Consider the following 20087-nt stretch of genomic DNA (forward strand, 5'->3'; position numbering starts at 1 on the left):
TGTCGCTCCATTAGATGCCCAGCAAACACAAAACGTTTTTACAACGTTTCACAACGTTGTATTTTGGTTGCAATTAGGTAATGTTGCAGTACAACGTTTTAAAGACGTTTTAAAAACGTTTTTTTAAATAGAAAAATAATGTAACCAAAATAAAACGTTTCAAAAACGTTGTAAAAATACCAACCTGGTACGTTTTCTTTAAGTAGTCAAAAAAACGTAAATATTACGTTTGTCTACTACCAAACTACAACTTTTGTTAGACGTTTTATTCTGGTGTTAAAATAACGTAATCTGCACGTTGGAATAGGACGTTTAAAAAACGTCAAGACAGTACCAAAATACAACCATATGCTAAACCTCCAATGATAGGCTACGTTCTGTTTGTGTAAAAATATCAGTAACATTTTACCATTGAGGCGATTCAGTGACTGAGTGAGACTGATTTATGCAGCTGAGCATTCGATATCAAAAGGACTTAAAGGTAGCCTAATATGTGAATGCTTACTTTCAGTGGTCTCTGCCATGGCGATATGAACCTGTTTAGCTGCTTCACAACCCGCAGGTAAAACCCACAAAGAAGACGAAAGCGAAAGTAATATTGTGTTAAATGCGGAAGCACTAAGAACTGCTGTGGCGACGATCTTCAGAATGAGCAGTAAAGGCTGTTAATCGCGTCCAGAGGCAAACACACAGCAGCTGAACGACACGGAGAGCTTTACCACAGACTGGACTCTCCTGTGGGATTACACGACACAACCAACAAACGTCCAGGAAGGAGAAATCATGCTTCAAATACTGCTAAACTCTCTTCTTACTGCACAGGACTGTAAGTTTTAATACTTGTTTGATTAAAGTTAGTTGGGGGAATAAAATAGAAGTCTCATAATGTAAACGTGATTTGATGTTACAAAAGACCTGTTCTTATTCCGGGAGTTTTTTATAGTCTACCCCGAACAGACAGTCAGAGAAATCACGGATGTTGTCGTCCATTTTAGGATGTTGTCGTCCATTTTAAGGATTTGTTGTTGTTAGGATGTTGTTTTTGTGACTTCTAAAGTACCTGTCCATTTAGACGGGATCAAACCGCACGTAGTGAATTTTCACTCATTTATTTATGTATTTGACAAAGAAGAACATAGACTGCATCTGCTTTAATTAATCTGTGAATATTTTAGTTAAAGGGGTGGTAAACCACGATTTCACTATTCTAACTTTAGCTAGCGTGTAATGTTGCTGCTTGAGCATAAACAACATCTGCAAAGTTACAACGTTCAAAGTTTAAAGTAAAGGGAGATATTTGCTTTTAAAGAAATCCATTTCTAAGGACTACAGCAAACGGCCAGTAGGCGACTACAGACATTGCTCCAGGGTTGGTGACATCACCAGGCTCAATATTTACATAAACCCCTCCTCCGAGAATATTAAATAAGGGAGGGCGAGGCCATTTTGTATCGCTGTTGTTGTGGTATAGTTAGGCTGGAGTGGTGTTGCTGCAATGCCGACGAAACGCTGTTATTTTCATCCGGATTGCAGGTCTGGGGTACTTGCTCTGTTCAGCCTTCATAGTGACAGGGGTGCGTTGCAGTGCGTTTAACATACAGCATGTTATATGCACGTGTGTATGAGACAGAGGGGAACAGGTCGCAGATATAGCCTATGCTGCCCATCATAAAGCACGAGACAGACGGGGTCGGAGGAGAAGACTGGAAAATGTGACATAATGGACAATATTCGTCCATTGCAATTCATGAGCAGCGGTTCAGCGAGACAAACACTGCCAGTGTGAATCATGCACGACACGCGCGGCTCCCTCTGTACATTTCACGGAGGAAAACATCCACAGTCTTCGCGAGGTCAATATAGGATTTGCAAGTCAGCTGCAGCTATATAAATTCAGGCGTTAAGGGGTTAAACTGCAATTCAGAAACAAACTTGGTTCATTTTTCCCACTCAGAGTTTAAAGCATATATTCCATTTGAACTATAGAGCCATATGTCAGTTAAACTCATTAGATGATCTGAAATGATTAAGTGCTGATCTGTGTTCAGTTTAGCTGCAGTATGTCAGAGGAGCGAGGGAAGGACTCTCTCTCTAAGATGAGTCTCTCAGAGGAACAGAGGTAAGACTCTTTTCACACAATCATTTTAAACACAAATGAAGTTTCAGGGTTTTTTTCTCTGTGAAGAACAAAACTTTAACAAGCATTGATTTATGTTTGCAAATGCTAAACCGTAAAAAAAATATGTAATGCTGACTTGTCTTAAAAACAACTAATACTTTCAACAAATAAAATCTACACGTTAAAGAGGGCTTTATAGACATGTTACAGTTAATAACTAACAAACGTAAAGAGCTCATGAGATTGAGACTGTAGTATCTCCTGTAGTAAAGTGTGTTTTCCCTTCTCTGTTCTTTGTGTCATCAGTGTAAGATCAGGCTCACATGTGTCCAGCTCTGTGTCTGTGAAGAGTGACTGTTCAAAAGGTGAACCACCGAACTTCAGTGAGAAAACACCATCTGCCAAAAGGTATTTCATGCGTTTCTTATTTTTGGTCACACGTGGACTGTGTTAGAAAGTTTATAAGTGAATGCTTATTACAGCTAATGTTAAAGCTAATCAGCTTTCTTTTCTCTTTGGACTATGAATTCATAATTTTGTCATTGCAGTTATGTTACGATCTTTAAAAGGCCTAGGGAATGTCGTAAGTTCGTAACATCAACATATTAAAATGCTGCTATTAGGGCTGCACGATATGAGGAAAAGCTGCGATGTGCGATAACATTGTTTAATATTGCGATGACGATATGACTTGCGATAAATATTCAAATATGAATGTTAGTATACTGTTCCCATGTCTTAGTGCTTTAATAGGTCGTGTTCAGTGTTGGGCACTAACGGAATGCATGTACCGGCATTACGTATTCAGAATACATATTATTAGTAACTGTATTCCGTTACAGTTACAATTTAAATAGTTGATATTTAGAATACAGTTACATTGTTGAAATCAATGGATGACATTAACCATAGCCTCCCAGCAAACATTATGACGTTTAATGACCGTTGAAAAGACGTCCCTCCGACACGTCCCGTCATGGTTGAAAAATAGTTCCAAAATGAAAGTTGAACGGACGTCTTCGACGTCATCTGGCCGTGAATACCACGTCTTTTCTGCGCGCCCCTGGACGTCTAAATGCGTCGTCTTCTGGATGTTTAAATGTGTCGTCTTCTGGATGTTTAAATGTGTTGCTGCATAATTTAAGTGTGTATATAAAATAATCACACACCCATTGTGTAACATCGTAAAATGCAATCAATTATGTCTTGGTTTTCACATTTTGACAGGTTCTAAAAAGGTTCAAAATCGGTCCAGTCAGACCTGAACGTCCATGAAACGTTTTAATCACGTGTACATCACAAACAAGAACACATTTGTGGACATAAGCAAAAAGAAGCATGTTCTGATTTAGCAAAACATTTTATTTTTTTGAACAGCCACAGATTTTCTTCTTTCATTAATGTTTAACATCCATTAACCAAACTAAAATAACAATTACAAAATACTGAATTATCATTATATAAAGGGATAGTTCACCCAAAAATTAAAATTAATTTACTCACCCTCACGTTTCAAACCTATACATTCCACATTTCTATGTTCTGCTGAACACAAAGATGTTTTAAAATTCTTTTGTAACCAAGCAGGTCTCGCCTCCCATTAACTACCATTGTAGGGAAAAATGATTATGGTAGTTAATGGGAGGTGAGAACTACTTGGTTACAAACATTCTTCAAGGGTCTTTTCTGACCCCAATGGACGTTTGCTCAAATAAAAAGTTCCCTTTGTGCAAATGGCATGAGACTTTGTACGGTTGTCAACACTCTCTAAATCTACAAATAAAAACAATTAATTGGATTGATATCTGTTTTTATGTTCGTGTGACAAAAAAAAGTCACACTCAGGCTGCTTAGAACAAATTTCATCCTCAAAAACAACAGAACATGCATACAGAAATGAAGTGGCACACTTCCAACAATGCATAAAACATCCACAATGCAAAATGATCATGCTCAAACACACACATACAGGAATATTTGTTCAATTTGTTATTGCTGTTCAGTTCATAGCATTTTGATGTTCATGTTGTGTATTGTTTACTCAATATGTAATAACTTAATTTCTGTAAATTTTTGTTCTGTTACAGTTAGTAACTGAAGTGTACATTCAATTTGTAGAATTATAAGAAAATCAGATGTTTGAAATAAAATGATAAATTCTAAAGACTCTGGTTTGATTCTAATCATAATGTAACATTGAAAAAAAATTCAGTACAAAAAAAATACTAAACTTTGACTAAATTAATTAATTTTAATTGTTATAATTGTGATTTCATAACATTTAGATATGAATCCAACTGTAAGATACTTGTGAAAAATGTCTTTCAGTCAGTCACATAGTAAGCAAATAGTGGAGCTTTGCAGCCATTTACTGGTAAAAGTCTTTTTTTTATTATTATTATTATAAAACTGTATTTTCCAAAGGATGGGCAAAAATCTTACACTAAACAATGTCAAATTATCCATGTTATCCCCACGAATGAAAGTTAGAATTTTGGGTCTTTTATAAAGTGAATTTTACATAAACTGATTTTGTGTTTTAATTTATTTATATAAATTTAACAATTATTATAAATTCTCCAAAAACTGCACAGATGTTGAGTAAAAACATTAATAAACATAGTTTATAAAATTACATTTTGTTGCCTGGGGTCTGTGGAGTCCCTCTTAATTCCCAAATTAAGAGGGTTAAACAAGGGTTAGACATCTTTTTGTTCAGCAGAACATAGAAAGGTATACAGGTTTGAAACACGAGGGTGAGTAAATGACAACAATTTTCATTTTTGGGGGAATATCCCTTAAACACATTAAAGTAGTTATTTTGTTTGTAATTTTTTGTAACCATCACCAACAGCTCTTCCTGGAGAGTGATTCAGGTGTTCTGCTATTGCTGCATCAATCTCAGAGTCCACCTATTCACAGCATCTGAGGGAAGAGAATATATTTATTTTTAAAATAATAGGAAAAATTTGAGGTAAATGACATGCACTTATTTTCAAAATGTATTGCAAAAATGATCTCACAGCTCAATAAAAAATAAATAAAAACATGCAACAAGATGAATGAATCATGAGTTAAACATAAGAAAAATGTAATCAACATGCATTACATTTTATTTTACTCTATAAAAGATGTTCTGCTCTAAATGGGTGTTAGTGGGGGATGGAAGCATTACTTTCTGAAAGAAACTCTCAAAAGGCTACATTAATAGGTTACAGTAATAACTTGTGCTGTATAATTAAACGTGTTTAAGTTGAAAGTAACGTTTAGCCTACTAGCTAATTAGCCAAAACTCAAGTAATTCTCTGTTGACAACGTGGGCCTCATTTCTTTCGGTTCCTTCATGTTAAACAAGTAAAACTCAAGTAAATTTATCAAATACTACAAAATGTACTTACCCAACAGTAGATTTTTAATAATATATCAAACTCTCTCCGCAAGTCCTCTTCTCCTCGTGGTTGTAATGTAGACAGGAACTGGAGAACGGAACGCTATCTCGCGAGATAATCTATAATATGATTTTGAAATATCGCTAGATTTATTAATATCTTTTGTTACTACATCTTGGCAGCACAGTTCAAGTCAGACTTAATGGTTATAGGATATATTACTGTTTTACATATGCATAGGCTACATTCCATAAAAATAATAACAACGAATACATAAAACGGGTTGAAATAATGACTAAAATGCAGTGGGTTCACAATCACTTAACCACACAGAGCACTTTGTGATTTTAAATATATTTAGCCTATATTCAAAATAAATTAAATATAGGCTAAATCTTGTATTTCATAAAGGTTTTTTTTATGGGTCTTGACTGGACGTGTACGGGACGTCAGTGGACGTCTATTCACAACCTCTTAAAAACTACTTGGGGCACTTAAATTAATTATTGCAGTATTAACCATGCAAGGTGTAAGCAGCTTCTGCATATTTCACAATGATTTCATAGAGGGTCATCATGGACTATAAATGCACGTGTAAAAGACGTCACCATAGTGACGTCCTCTTACGACGGATTCACAACAGGGTATATATTGAACTACACATAGCTAAAAGTCAAAGTAACTATTATACATGCAACCGGAGAGAACTGTAGACAGGTACAAATGTATCTGAGTGCATTTTTAAGAATGTTCTGTGTTACATACTTTTACCGATTTATGCCGTCCTACCGCGACTATTTTTGGCCAGGGACACGACGTTGCCGTCGGACCAATGTTTGCTGGGCTACTTCTCTGTTTCATGAGTTTATTTACTCTCTAAATAAATTAAGGCAACTCAATGCATTTCTCAGAACTCCCCAATATGAAAACGAAAAAATGCACAGTTTGCGTGATCAGTCGGAAGAGGAGCAGCGGGAGCTAGAGGTAGAGATCAAGAGCCAGAACAACAGAGCCAGGGCAAGAAATCATTTCTATCTTGGAAATTCAAACAGTATTTCATATTAAAGAAAGAGAAGGGAGAACGAAATATAACATGGCAGTGCAACTCTGCAGTGCCGCGGTGGTTGGGGTGGCGGCTATACATGCACGCACGCCTATATATATTTTTTATATAGCCTATATTATATATATAAATTCGCTATATATTCGTTAAATATATTATTCGTTTATATATTTTATTTTCAAAATGTAGGCTATTTAATTGAGATTGACGTATATATATATATATATATATATATATATATATATTTATATAGGCTACCTCAATTAAATAGCCTACATTTTGAAAAAAAAAAAATAAGGCTCAAACATGCGTGTTTATTTTAGTAGGCCTACTTCCGTCAGTGAAACAACAAACTACAGTCTGTAAAACATTTAAATACATATCTGTAAATAATCGAAATATAAATAGTATAAGTTAAATAGCCTATTAGTTAAAGAAAAAATTTGTTTATATTTCCTCACAGACGTGCGTCATGCCTCTTTGCGCTGAAAGGGAGACACGAGCAGGAAAGAAGCATCGTTTTCTGATATCTTAATGTTTTCTCCTGATGTTCCAAAACTGATAGGCTACTTGTAGTAAAATGTGAAGAACGAAATTATCTTCCGCAGGGTCAACTGAGGCTTTGTTTGATTATGCGCTTTGAGAGAAAGCGAAACTAAAAATCTCCGGCGTGTATGAAATACGCTATAGGCTACACATAAATTTGACCAAGTCTAATAGCAAGCACAAACTGTGTTAAATAAAGTAAAGTTTGAAGTAAAATGTATCTGTCCTACTCCGTTTTCTACTTTACCACAGTAAATGATGCAAATATAGGCTACTCCTAAATTAATCAAACAAGGAAGACACGTTTAATCCCCTGTGAGAGACGTAAATTAGGATTTGGGGAAACAAATAAGAGATTCCATGTCCAGTAGAATAAAATGGAGTAAGCCTAAGCCTATTGTTAAATTTGAGGAAAATCGTGTGACCAGATAGCAAAACGCAAGCAATCTTAAATTTGTCTCACCACACAAAGCTTCCTCTCTCGTTCAGCCTGAATCCATGTTTCCATGGCTGCGATGTAACATTTAATTGCAAACCTATTATTTATTTTGTAAATGAAGCTTTGTGCTTCACTCGTGTCATTAATATTCACGTAAAACAGCATTCACAAACAGAAAAAGGTGTTTTGGCCGACCACCGCCGGTGCCCTGCTTAGTTGACGTGCAACTTTACATTCTCATATGCGCTGATTTACTAGCCCAAGCGCCGTTGGCCCCGTTGACGGCAGCTAAATATTTTATAATATATGTTTAGTAAGCAGGATTTGATGGCCGCATTCTTAGACTTATAAACTGTTTTCCCTTATTCATCGTGACAGGCTGTCGGTTGCGATGTGTTCATCGCGCGAGTTCATATCGCGATGACGATGAAAATTCGATGTATCGTTCAGCCCTAGCTGCTATGATGTGAAGTAGGCTGGAAGAAGATGACAGACAAATCTTTGCAAGAGATAATTACTGGATTTATTCACATAAAAGCCACTAGTTCCAGTAATATAATGATGAGCTATGTACAATGCTATAATAAAGAAAAGATTGGGAAGACAAACAAAAAGTGGCGCCAAAGGAAAGAACATAATATAACAAAATAATCCTTAAACTAACCCTAATCCTACTCAAAGCAAAATGTGAAAAAGAAACCGAAATCTTCACGCACGCGGCGCTGACTAACCTAACTAAATAACAAAAGTACAAAGGGTGGCGCTCACCACTATCCTAGTGTGTTTAACAGAGACAGACCTACGGGCAGTGTATACCGCGGCATACTGACCTACCGTTCGTCTTCCCGTGATGTAGAACAAACACACTAACACATAGCACACCACTCAGTTCGCTACACAGAGCTCAATACTCAATTCGCTACACAGAGCGTTACACGCCACAGGAGAGAGAGAATGAGTGAACGCGCCATCCTCTTAAAGGGGTGGTAAACCACATTCTTTTGAAGGCTTGACTGTGTTTGTGGGGTGCACTGTAACATGTGTTCATGCTTCGTTTAAAAAAAAATTGCCTTATTTTTCATATATTTGACCTTTATTCTACACTGCTCTGTCCCTCCTTGTAAAACGGTCTGATGCTTTCCGGGTTGTATGAAGCCAGTCCCTCAAAAATACGCAGTGGGCTCTGATTGGTTAGCTGGCCCAGTGTGTTGTGATTCGCTAACCGCCTAGTGTACGTTTGTCGGAAACGTCACGCCCCTTCCCTTACCGGAGGCTGTGCTTTGGTCATAGAAACAACGGCGTCAATAAAACCATATGAGCCCCAATCAGACCCAGAACATTTGAGTGAAGATGATCGAGCAGAACCTGTTCAGTCCTCAAGAGTAAAGACTGCGGATCTATAGTGATCGCTACTGAATGGCACTTTAACTTTTGTATTTTTAGAACGATTATAGCCAAATATCTGTCGCAAGAACTATTAACCCAAAACGAACACAAAGCACTGGCTTTACTATAGTAGCCAAATCACACACAGAACCATGTTTAGCATGCCTGAAGATAAACAATACATAAAAGCTCTAATCAAAGAATAATTTACACTAATGTCAGGTTCGCTGTTGAGATTTTAACGTTAGTGTTTGTAATATTAGGTGTTCGTCGGATAACGTTAAGTATGAATGAGCATTTAACAGACTGGTTTGCAGAACAGTGTTGTCATCTGTTTACTTCCTTGCTACAACCTATTACAGGAAAACACATCGATGAAAAATAAATCAGACTTACAGGTTGTGGCCCGTAAACAGCTTCTGTTTGTAAATCCAGCTTTCAGGACAAGCCGTTGTGCATATCCTGTATTGAACTCGCGAAGTTTGTGGAAGTTTGTGTTGTCCTCCATGAAATGTGCAGCGCGCGCGTCGTGCATCCACGCACCGGCAGTGTTTTTTTCACGCAGCTGACGTTGTGCAAATCTGGCATTGAACTCGCGAAGACGGTGGATGTTTCCTCTGTTGTGCTGCAGGAGCCCTGCGCGCGCCTGATTCCCCGCTGACTCAAACACACGTGCATATAACATGCTGTATGTTAAACGCTCTGCAACGCACCCCCGTCCCTATGAAGGCTGAACAGAGCAAGTACCCCAGACCTGCAATCCGGATGGAAATAACAGCGTTTCCTCGTTATCGCGGCAACAACACTCCAGCCTTACTATACCACAACAGCGCCGCGATACAAAATGGCCTCACCCCCCCTTAGTTAATATTCTCGGAGGAGGGGTTTATGTAAATATTGGGCCTGGTGATGTCAGCAAGCCCTGGAGAAATGTCTGTAGTCGCCTACTGGCCGTTTGCTGTAGTCCTTAGAAACTGATTTCTTTAAAAGCAAATATCTCCCTTTGCTTTAAACTTTGAACGTTGTAACTTTGCAGATGTTGTTTATGCTCAAGCAGCAACATTACACGCTAGCTAAAGTTAGAATAGTGAAATCGTGGTTTACCACCCCTTTAAAACCAGCTGAACGGCCTCTGATTGGTTCTGGAACGTCGCCTCAATGATGACTGATGTCCGGCTCAGCCAATCACAGCAATCCTGCGAGCAGAGATAATGAGCTAGGGACGAAAGAGAAACAAATGAACATTATGGCCAACACGTGCAAATTACCCCACGTATACAGATAGTGAAAACAAAACAAAATACACTTGGAACGTAACAATAGGTAATATACACCGAATGACTAAAAACAACAAACATTATTAAAAAGTAGCCAGTAGATGATAAATATCTGAGATGATATGAAAAACAAAATCATTTACACTGAATCAAATGTACAGTCACTCGCTCAGCACTGAACCCCTGCACCAGGGATGTAGATACTGAAGTAAATTATGGGAAATAAAAGACTTTGGTTTGTAAATCTGAACTTTATTGACAGGCATTATAAAATGACTACACAGTTAATTGAATTGAATTATGCGGACAGTGTAGCTCTGACATCTCCATCTGAGTCAAACTAAACCTTGATGTTCTCTTCTGTTAGATTAGTCAAACATTTAAAAAGAAATCATGAACATATAAATATTGAATCTGTCGCTTTAAGCACATCAAAGAAAAGCTTCAAACAAATGTGATCCAGTAAATAAAAATTATCTTTCTTTAACTTGTGAATCGTGTGAGTCTGCACATTTCTCTGAAGGACTAGAGAGAGCGTGTGCAGATATCAGACTCAGATGAACCTCCTGTAGTCAAGCTTTGTCTATCTGCTCTGTGTTAGTGATGGGGAGAGATCAGGCTCATGTGTGTCCAGCTCTGTGTCTGTGAAGAGTGACTGTTCAAAAGGTGAACCACCGAACTTCAGTGAGAAACCACCATCTGCCAAAAGGTATTTCATGTGTTGTACTTTATAGCATTGCATTATTTCTCCACTGTGGTATACATAATATGCCCTGATTGAATAAAACAATAAATCACAAAACACAACGTCCGGTAACCTTTATTGAACTTGGTCTGGAGTTTCTTTCCAGTAATAGAATTACACAGGTAGCCACTAGGAGGCATAAAGTCACCATGGAAAATAGATCATCCATCAATATACGTGAAGGACAAATGCACAGCTGTACTGCATTTACTTACCATTTGTAACGTTTAAACCTTTTCAATTGAGGTTGAAGTATCTCCTGTAGTAAAGTGTGTTTTCCCTTCTCTGTTCTTTGTGTCATCAGTGTAAGATCAGGCTCACATGTGTCCAGCTCTGTGTCTGTGAAGAGTGACTGTTCAAAAGGTGAACCACCGAACTTCAGTGAGAAAAAAATACCATCTGCCAACAGGTATTTCATGTGTTTCTTATTTTTGGTCACACGTGGACTGTGTTAGAAAGTTTATAAGTGAATGCTTATTAAAGCTAATGTTACAACTAACATGCTAGTTACAGCTAATCAGCTTTCTTTTCTCTCTGCTAGAAAATGTTTACAGGAGATTTCTTAAATATTTTGCCTGAACATTCAGTATTTTATCTTATTTATTTGCTAACAGGCTTCAACGTGAGACATTAGACTCAAACTTACAGACTCACACTCACAGGAACGACAGGAATTTCACAGACAATCTCCTGTGTATCTTCCAGGTAAGAAAACACATTTTTATAAGTGTTTTATATTTATAAATATGTTATTAAACACAGAAGTTTAATTTCTTATTCATCTTGACAATTAATTTTTTACTTTTAAAGAACACATAAAATAAGAATAAAATGTAATATATTTAAAAATACTTATAGAATATTTGTCAAAAATGAGTTATCACGTTTGTCTTTTTAACTGATTTTTTAAATGATTAAATAAATGGGTTTGAGCAAATGTGGACGTGCAGTTTGGTTTCAATTGTTGTTCTGTCTTTTTTTCTTGCTGTGTTTGTAGGATCTTGAGAGCAACTTAATCAGATTTCTGAAGAATGAGCTGGAAAAGTTTAAGAAAATATTACAGAAAGAGAACACAAAATCCTTAGTGATGGACTTTAATGAGAACAGAAGCAGTATCAAAGAAGCAGCTCTTGATCTCACACTGCACTACCTGAGAGAGATGAAGCAAGAGGAAGCTGCTGATACTCTAGAAGGTAAGAGACTCATCAACATCTGCCATAATGTCACATACAAATGTAGGAGAGGAAATTAAGATTAAAATTATCTGTTTTCTGTTCCTGTGTTTAGATGAGCTGCTCTTCATTCATCAGCTAAAGTGTGGCCTAAAGAAGAAGTATCAGTGTGTGTTTGAAGGAATTGCAAAGCAAGGCGACTCCACACTTCTGAATAACATCTACACAGATCTCTATATCACTCAGGGTGGCAGTGAACAGGTCAATACTGAACATGAGGTCAGGCAGATTGAAGTTGCTTCCAGGCGTCATGAATCACAAGAGATTCCAGTTGAATGCTCAAAGATGTTTGAAGCACCTGAACAAGACAAGGAGATCAGAACTGTTCTGACAAAAGGAGTTGCTGGCATCGGAAAATCCGTCTCTGTGCAAAAGTTTGTTCTGGACTGGGCTGAAGGAAAAGAGAATCAAGATATCAGCTTCATATTTCCTCTTCCATTCAGAGAGATTAACTTAAAGGAGAATGAAAAACTAAGTTTGATGGATCTTCTAACTCAGTTTTTCCCAGAGACAAAAAGACTGAACCTTACAAGAAGGAATAATCATCCAGTCCTGTTCATCCTTGATGGATTGGATGAATGTCGTCTTCCTCTGAAGTTTGACTGTAATGAGACGTGGTGTGATGTATCGTCACCAGCCCCTCTGGATGTTCTCCTAACGAACCTCATGATGGGAAATCTCCTTCCTTCTGCTCTCATCTGGATCACCACCAGACCAGCAGCGGCCAGTAAGATTCCTCCTGAATGCATCGACCGGCTGACAGAGATACGAGGATTCAATGATGCACAAAAGGAGGAGTACTTCAGAAAGAGATTCACGGATGAGAAAATGGCCAATGAAATCATTGATCATGTTAAACAATCAAAGAGCCTCTTTATCATGTGCCACATCCCAGTCTTCTGCTGGATTTCAGCCACTGTTCTCCAGAGCATTTTGGAGGAGAAGCGAAATAACGATGTGAAAATCAATCAGTCTGATGACGCGTCCAAAACACAGCAGGAATCAAACACTGAAGACACTCCCAAGACTCTGACACAAATGTACACACAATTTCTCCGCTTTCAGATCCAGCAGAGCCGCCGAAAGTATGATGGAGAATACACACCAGAAGTTTCCTGGGACAAAGACACCATCCTTTCACTGGGGAAACTGGCATTTGATCAGCTGGAAAGAAACAACCTGATCTTCTATGACACAGACCTGGAAGCCTGTGGGATTGACGTCTATAAGGCATCTGTGTATTCAGGCATGTGTACCCAGATCTTTAAGGAGGAAATGGGGATCACTCTTGGCACAATGTACTGCTTTGTTCACTTGAGCATTCAAGAGTTTATTGCAGCCCTTTATGCACATCTGTGTCTAGACATCAACAAGACAAGTGTGTTTGATCATGAATCTACAGAACAGGAAAACAAAAATGAAAGCATGATTGATTTGCTCAAGACTGCAGTGGACAAGGCGCTCAAGAGTGAAACTGGACACCTGGACCTTTTCCTTCGCTTCCTCCTCGGTCTGTCTCTGCGGTCTAATCGTCCACTCTTACGAGGACTGTTGACACAGCAAGATGACAATGACCAGAGCAAAAAGGAAATAGTTCAGTACATCAAGCAGAAACTTGAAGCTAATCTGCCTGCAGAGAGATCCATCAATCTGTTCTACTGTCTGAATGAACTGAACGATCAAACTCTGGTGAAAGAGATTCAGACCCACCTTAGCAAAGGAAGTCTGTCCTCTGCTGACCTTTCACCTGCCCAGTGGTCTGCTTTGGTTTTTGTGTTGTTGACTTTAGAGGAAGAGCTGGAGGAGTTTGAGCTTCAGAAATTCAAGAAATCAGACACATGTCTCATTAGACTATCAGCAGTCATCAGAACCTCCAAAAGTGCACTGTAAGTCAAAGTCAAACAAAAACATTTTTTTCAGGGTTTCCATATGTCCTGGAAAAAATGTTCCAGTCATGAAAAACAAAAGAGAGCGTAAAATGTCCTGGAATTTCTTTTAATGTTCTTGTGTTTTCCTTTAGCTTAGAACAAAGAGTTTAATTCTCACTGAAACAATTAACATAAGTAGCATAAAGTGCTATGTTCAGGGATGCTGAGGTTTGAAACATTAGAGAAGTATTTTGAAAGATGATGTTTAGTCTTGTGTTGGCCCTTGCAGCAGATAGCTAATTTTATTAATTGCTCAAATATTTGGAGCAAATGTCAACTGGTAATCAGCTACCTAACCTGGTTAATATTATTTCAGTAACTTGCAAACCAATTATTTTGATACCGTATAAGCCGGGGATCTGCATGGCAACCTACAGCAATTACACAGCATGTTTTATTTAGTTCTGATTGTGATCAAAAGTACAGGTACTTTGGTACCAAGTCAATACAATAAAAAAAATGTAATGATTCCAGCCTTTCTGCAGTACCAGTAGTACCATGTACTAGGTCAATGCGATACCCACTGATAGGATTCAAATGCTCCCATGTGTTTTTTTGTGTAAGCACGCTGTAAAAAGCATCAAATGTTTCTATTTACAGTGTGTTTTTAGAGCATTGAGCATTCTACCCAGTGTTGAGCACTTGAGCAACGTTAAACCTATAGGTGAAAAATAGATTTAATATTTGTAATTTAGCAAATGTGTTCAAACTAATTAATTATTCTGGAATCTTACTTATTCCCCTTGTAGGTTAAATGATTGTAACTTAACATACAAATGCTGTTCAGCTCTAGCTAGAGTTCTTGGATCAGATACCAATCTGAAAGAGCTGAACATGAACAATAATAATCTCCAGGATTCAGGAGTGAAGCTACTCTGCACTGGATTGGAGAATATAAGGTGTAAATTGGAAAGACTGAGGTAAGTAAGTTTCTCACTTTTTCTAGCGATAACTGCTAAACATGCCCCTCTAACATGCTATACAATTAAAGGGCGTGATAACCCCTGGTTTTCCAAAGAACTGTCTTCGCTGCTCCATGAGAGAAATGCAGTATGGGTCTTAGCAAAGAACAAAAACTTCCAATCTGACTGGTCTAACTATAGGTATTTTAGGAATAAGTGCACTCGTCTTATAAGAGTGCAAATCTGACTTCTACCTCAAATCAATGTCTTCAAACCAAAATAACCCATTTAAATTTTGGAAGGCGATAAAATCCCTTGAACTACCTCTCAGCGACTCCGTTCTCCCTAAGCATATAGTTAAAGACACCCAACAGATCTCAAACAAAAACGATATTGTTAATGCTTTCAGTGACCATTTCATTAAGGCAGGGGACATATTTGAACAATCATATCCTGAAGAAGTCTTACACAAACATGTCTCTTTACCCCTCCATCACAATTCACCAGTTTTGCATGTTAGTGAGGGATTTGAATTTAAACACATTCCTTCATCTTCAGTAAGGCTCTTACTGAAGAGCTCTTAAGGAAATTGACACTAGGAAATCAGCCGGTCCTGATGGCCTAGACCTGGGGTGGGCAATTCCAGTCCTCGAGGGCCACTAGCTCCAACCCTGATAAAACTCACCTGCCTGTATCCTTCTAGTAATCCTGAAGACATTAATTAGCTGGTTCAGGTGTGTTTGATTAGGGTTGGAGCAAAATTCTGCAGGACAGTGGCCCTTGAGGACTGGAATTGCCCATCCCTGGCCTAGACCCTGCTTTACTGAAACTATCTGCGCATATCATAGTGGAACCTATCACATATATTTTTAATTTGTCCATGTCTTCAAACGACTTACCAGATGTTTGGAAATCAGTACATATGCTTCCCCTGCTGAAAGGGGGGGGACCCCTCTGTTCTCGATAATTACCGACCTATTTCTAAATTGTCTGTACTTGCAAAGGTCCTAGAGTCTCTTGTAAACACTCAACTAAAGGGCTTCTTGCAAAACCATAAAATACTTAGCCCGGTACAATCAGGATTTGGGGCCAAGCATAGCACTATTACTGCAGCTGTCAAGGTGCTTGATGATATCCTCTGTGACCTTGACAAAAAGATGAGCTGTGCTGCCCTGTTCATTGACTTGTCAAAGGCCTTTGACACAGTCGATCACTGTATCCTGTTTAAGAGGCTCCAGGACATTGGTTTGGGCACTAAGGCAGTTGATTGGTTTAGAAACTATCTTGCCAACAGAACTCAGACTAGTTGTCGATGGGCATATTTCTGCACCAATGGGGGTTTGGCGAGGTGTCCCTCAAGGGTCTATCCTTGGTCTGGTCCTATTCACCATCTTCATAAACACCATTGCCTCTGTAGCAGATAATGGCAAAATACATATATATGCAGATGAAACAGTATTATATTGTTCTGCCTAGCTCAAGCTTATCAATCATTACAGCAGTCTTTAATTTATTACAGGCCACCCTCATTGAACTTAGACTGGTATTAAATGCTGGTAAAACTAAGGTGATGCAGTTCACTAAGTCTCGCACAGTACCCTCATCAACCACCTTAGCCATTTCCACACTGGATGGGAAGTGTGTTGAAAATGTTTCATCTTGTAAATATCTTGGTCTGTGGATTGATGAAAAGCTAACCTTCAAAGTACATATTGATAAATTAGTGAGAAAGCTGAGAGTAAAGCTTGGTTTTTATTTTAGGAATAAATCCTGTTTTACTCTCCAAGCTAGGAGGAAATTGATCAGTGCCACTTTCTTACCAGTCTTGGACTATGGAGATGTTATTTATATGCATGCTACCATGCTGCACACACTTGACACAGTTTACCATGGTGCATTACGGTTCATTATTAATGCCAAGTCACGCATGCATCACTGTCGTCTTTATGAGGCGACTGGTTTTACCTCTTTAGGTATGCGTAGATGGCTCCACTGGCATCTTTTTATTTACAAAGCTATTAGCTGTGATTTACCCAGCTATCTTAACAATCTGTTGACTTGAATCATTCCATTTATAATCTCCGCTCCGTTAACTTTCTGGCTCTAAATATCCCACGTATAACAACTGAAATTGGTAAGATTGCTTTTAGTTATGCTGCTCATTGGTGTTGGATTTTACTCCAAAAGGTTTTGAAGCTTTCTGCTTTTATTTCGCTTGATCACTTTAATCAATTACTTAAATGTTTCAAATTTGAAAAATGCACATGTTTTTAATTGCCACTTTTATGTTGTTTTAAATTGTTTAACGTATTGTAAATCTGTTTTTTTTTTTTAGTCCGTTTTTATGATTCTGTGTAACTTGTGTATTGTTGCCCCAGGGCTCCCTTGTGAAAGAGATTTGAATTTATCAATGGGACTTCAACTGGTAAAATAAAGGGAATACATAAATAACTAAGATAACTTAACCACACACACACGTACGTACGTACGTACGTACGTACTGATTAAAGATACTGTATAGGGTTTCAGGCCACTTGAAGTCCTGACCATTTTAATATTTAGCTTAAAATAATTAGGCTATCTACTAAAACAAACAACATATACAAATATACAAATAACATCTACAAATAATTTTCCCAGTTATCATTTTTTTATTATGAAATTATCTTTAAGATGCTGATTAGTAGGCCTGATGCTAAATATAGATTAAAAAAATTGTCAGAAGCCTGGAATGAACAGAACAGAGTCATACCATATGTTGGACAGACAAAACTAACTATATTTGCGCTTTATATTCTTCAGTCATTGTTCTGGAATAACTGATTATTTAGCTGGATGTTACATTTGCATTTCTGTTCTAGACTCTCAGACTGCAGTATCACAGAAGAAGGTTATAAAGCTCTGGCTTCAGCTCTGAGATCAAACCCTTCACACCTGATAGAGCTGGATCTCACAGGAAATGATCCTGGACCATCAGGAGTGAAGGAGCTCAGTGATTTACTACAGGATCCACACTGTCAACTGAAGACACTGAGGTGAGATGTGATGAAATAATACATAATGTGCAGGTGAAATGTTTATAGAAATATTTCACTAATAAAATGTTGCACAAAAGCCAATTCAAGATAAAAATTCCACAAAGTTTCCCATTAGAATCAAATGCTGTTTTTCATTACATCATGTTTAATTCAATTGATTCTTGCTTAAATTTCCCTTCTGCAGGTTTTTGAGTCCTGCTGCAGATGAAGCCTGTCAGTATGTGAGAGGAATTGTAGGTAAAAACCCGTTACTCCTGAGAGAGCTGAATCTGAGTAAACGTGATCTAGGAGACACACGAGTGAATCAGATTTCTGCTCTACTGCAGGATAAACACTGCAAACTCAACACACTCACGTGAGGATTGTCTTTTAATGCTTTAAAATGTCACATCACTTCTAATATATTGTTATAGTAGTGGATAATGCCATTTTCCTAATTTCTTTGAGTCAGTTTTTGTTTTTCTTTCAGCAACCACAACAACACAATAATATATAATTTGTGTATTAAAATGAACCACATTTTTAATGATTTCATGTCTAAGTGGAGACTAGAACTTTATGACACTTCTGAGATGAAAAATACTGTTGTAGAGAATTACCATATGACTTTCAAATGATGGATTGATGAATGCCTGTCTGAATAAATCCTTTTACCCAAAAGCCATCTTCTGGACAAATGAGGGCAAAATCGTTTTTTTATTTATTTTTATTTTTTATACTTTCTTTAATCTGAGCGGTGCAAGACTTGGCTACTTGGCTAAGTTTTCCACCTGAACATACAACAAAATTGACTTGATTCTACAATGTTAAGTGCTTTTAAAAAAGTTCTTTATCCAGCCTTCGTGGACAAAAATGGGCACCCATAGGAATGAATGGAGAAAAAATTGCTTGGAATTACAGTTTTTATTTTATTTGTCCAATAAAAATCAATAAATCCAACACAATGCAGATCATACATTCACACAAATGAAGGAGTGAGCCTATACAACATTTTCAATGTGGCAAACACTCACACGCGCGCACACACTCAAACACATATCCACAAAAGCATTGCATTGAAAGCCAATGAATGAGCCTATAACAGAGTGAGTTTTATTTTTTTATTTTGTCAAATAAAACAGTCACTCAAACATACACAAACAAAGGAATTAAAGGACCCAATAACTGGGCAATTAAAAAAAAAGTTTTTGTTTTAGAGTTCAGCCCATATGCAGCCATTGAGTTCTATTGCTATCTACTGGCTATTGATATTTTAGCTTTAAAAATAAATAAATACCATCTTAGTTCACCAGATGTCACCACATTTTTAGATTTTGGCTTTCTGGACTTGCTGATGGTTTTTTTTAAGTTAACCCTCTCGAGTCGGCCGTCGTGCCGGCGTGATTGGATCAGTCCCAAAGAGACTCAAATAACTCTGTTAAGTTTCTTTTTTTTGTGTACAGTCACAATAAAAAAAATTGTTGTGCTTTTTGCAAAATAAAGAAATCAAACATGATGCGCGATCTGCAGCCTCTCTGTCAAAGACGTTCATTCAGATAGTCTTCAGAAAATGACCTCTAGCTTAGTGAATACTTGTCTCACAAACATGAGACATATGTCTGTAAACCAAATCAAAAACAAACATTCTGTGTTTATGTAATCTGGTTGAAAGCAGAGCGATGTTAGTCGTTCCTGACCGGCTCATTATACACTAATGCGACCACGCCCGCGAAGCACGCGTTCTATTGAGATTCAAATACTGAGGCTCCAGGCTCTTTTGGGGCCCTTTAGAAGTTTTGACATGCTTTTACATTTTGTGTTTTTTTTCAGTTGCTTACAAACACATTAATGGCAAACGTGTAATTACACTGCATTCAGTACAAACCAGGCTACCATAATATGTGAGCAACATGTATGTACATTTTTGTATTTTTGAGAGAAAAATGTTTATGCAAGGTTTTTGAAAAAACAAAAACCTGTTTTAAAATTAAGGTCTCAAAACCCACAATAGATATGTGTTCACAAGACTTTTGACTCCATCTTG

The 20087-nt window shown here is 37.6% G+C and overlaps 1 protein-coding gene across 1 annotated transcript in view; it reads left to right on the forward strand.

Annotated features, from left to right (window-relative positions):
- Positions 1–586: 586 nt before the first annotated feature.
- The window catches only part of LOC307138213 (NACHT, LRR and PYD domains-containing protein 3-like), a 66507-nt gene continuing 47006 nt past the window's right edge, over positions 587–20087 (forward strand). The window contains exons 1-11 of the mRNA XM_079836403.1: positions 587–826; positions 2049–2119; positions 2426–2527; positions 10821–10928; positions 11269–11373; positions 11579–11669; positions 11962–12157; positions 12252–14082; positions 14874–15044; positions 17888–18061; positions 18249–18419. Of these exons, the coding sequence (XP_079692529.1) occupies positions 2061–2119; positions 2426–2527; positions 10821–10928; positions 11269–11373; positions 11579–11669; positions 11962–12157; positions 12252–14082; positions 14874–15044; positions 17888–18061; positions 18249–18419 (3008 nt within the window). The 5' untranslated portion in view covers positions 587–826; positions 2049–2060. The remainder of the gene's footprint in view (positions 827–2048; positions 2120–2425; positions 2528–10820; positions 10929–11268; positions 11374–11578; positions 11670–11961; positions 12158–12251; positions 14083–14873; positions 15045–17887; positions 18062–18248; positions 18420–20087) is intronic.

This window comes from Gobio gobio, assembly GCF_949357685.1.
Source record: "Gobio gobio genome assembly, chromosome: 15".
Lineage (NCBI taxonomy): Eukaryota > Metazoa > Chordata > Actinopteri > Cypriniformes > Gobionidae > Gobio > Gobio gobio.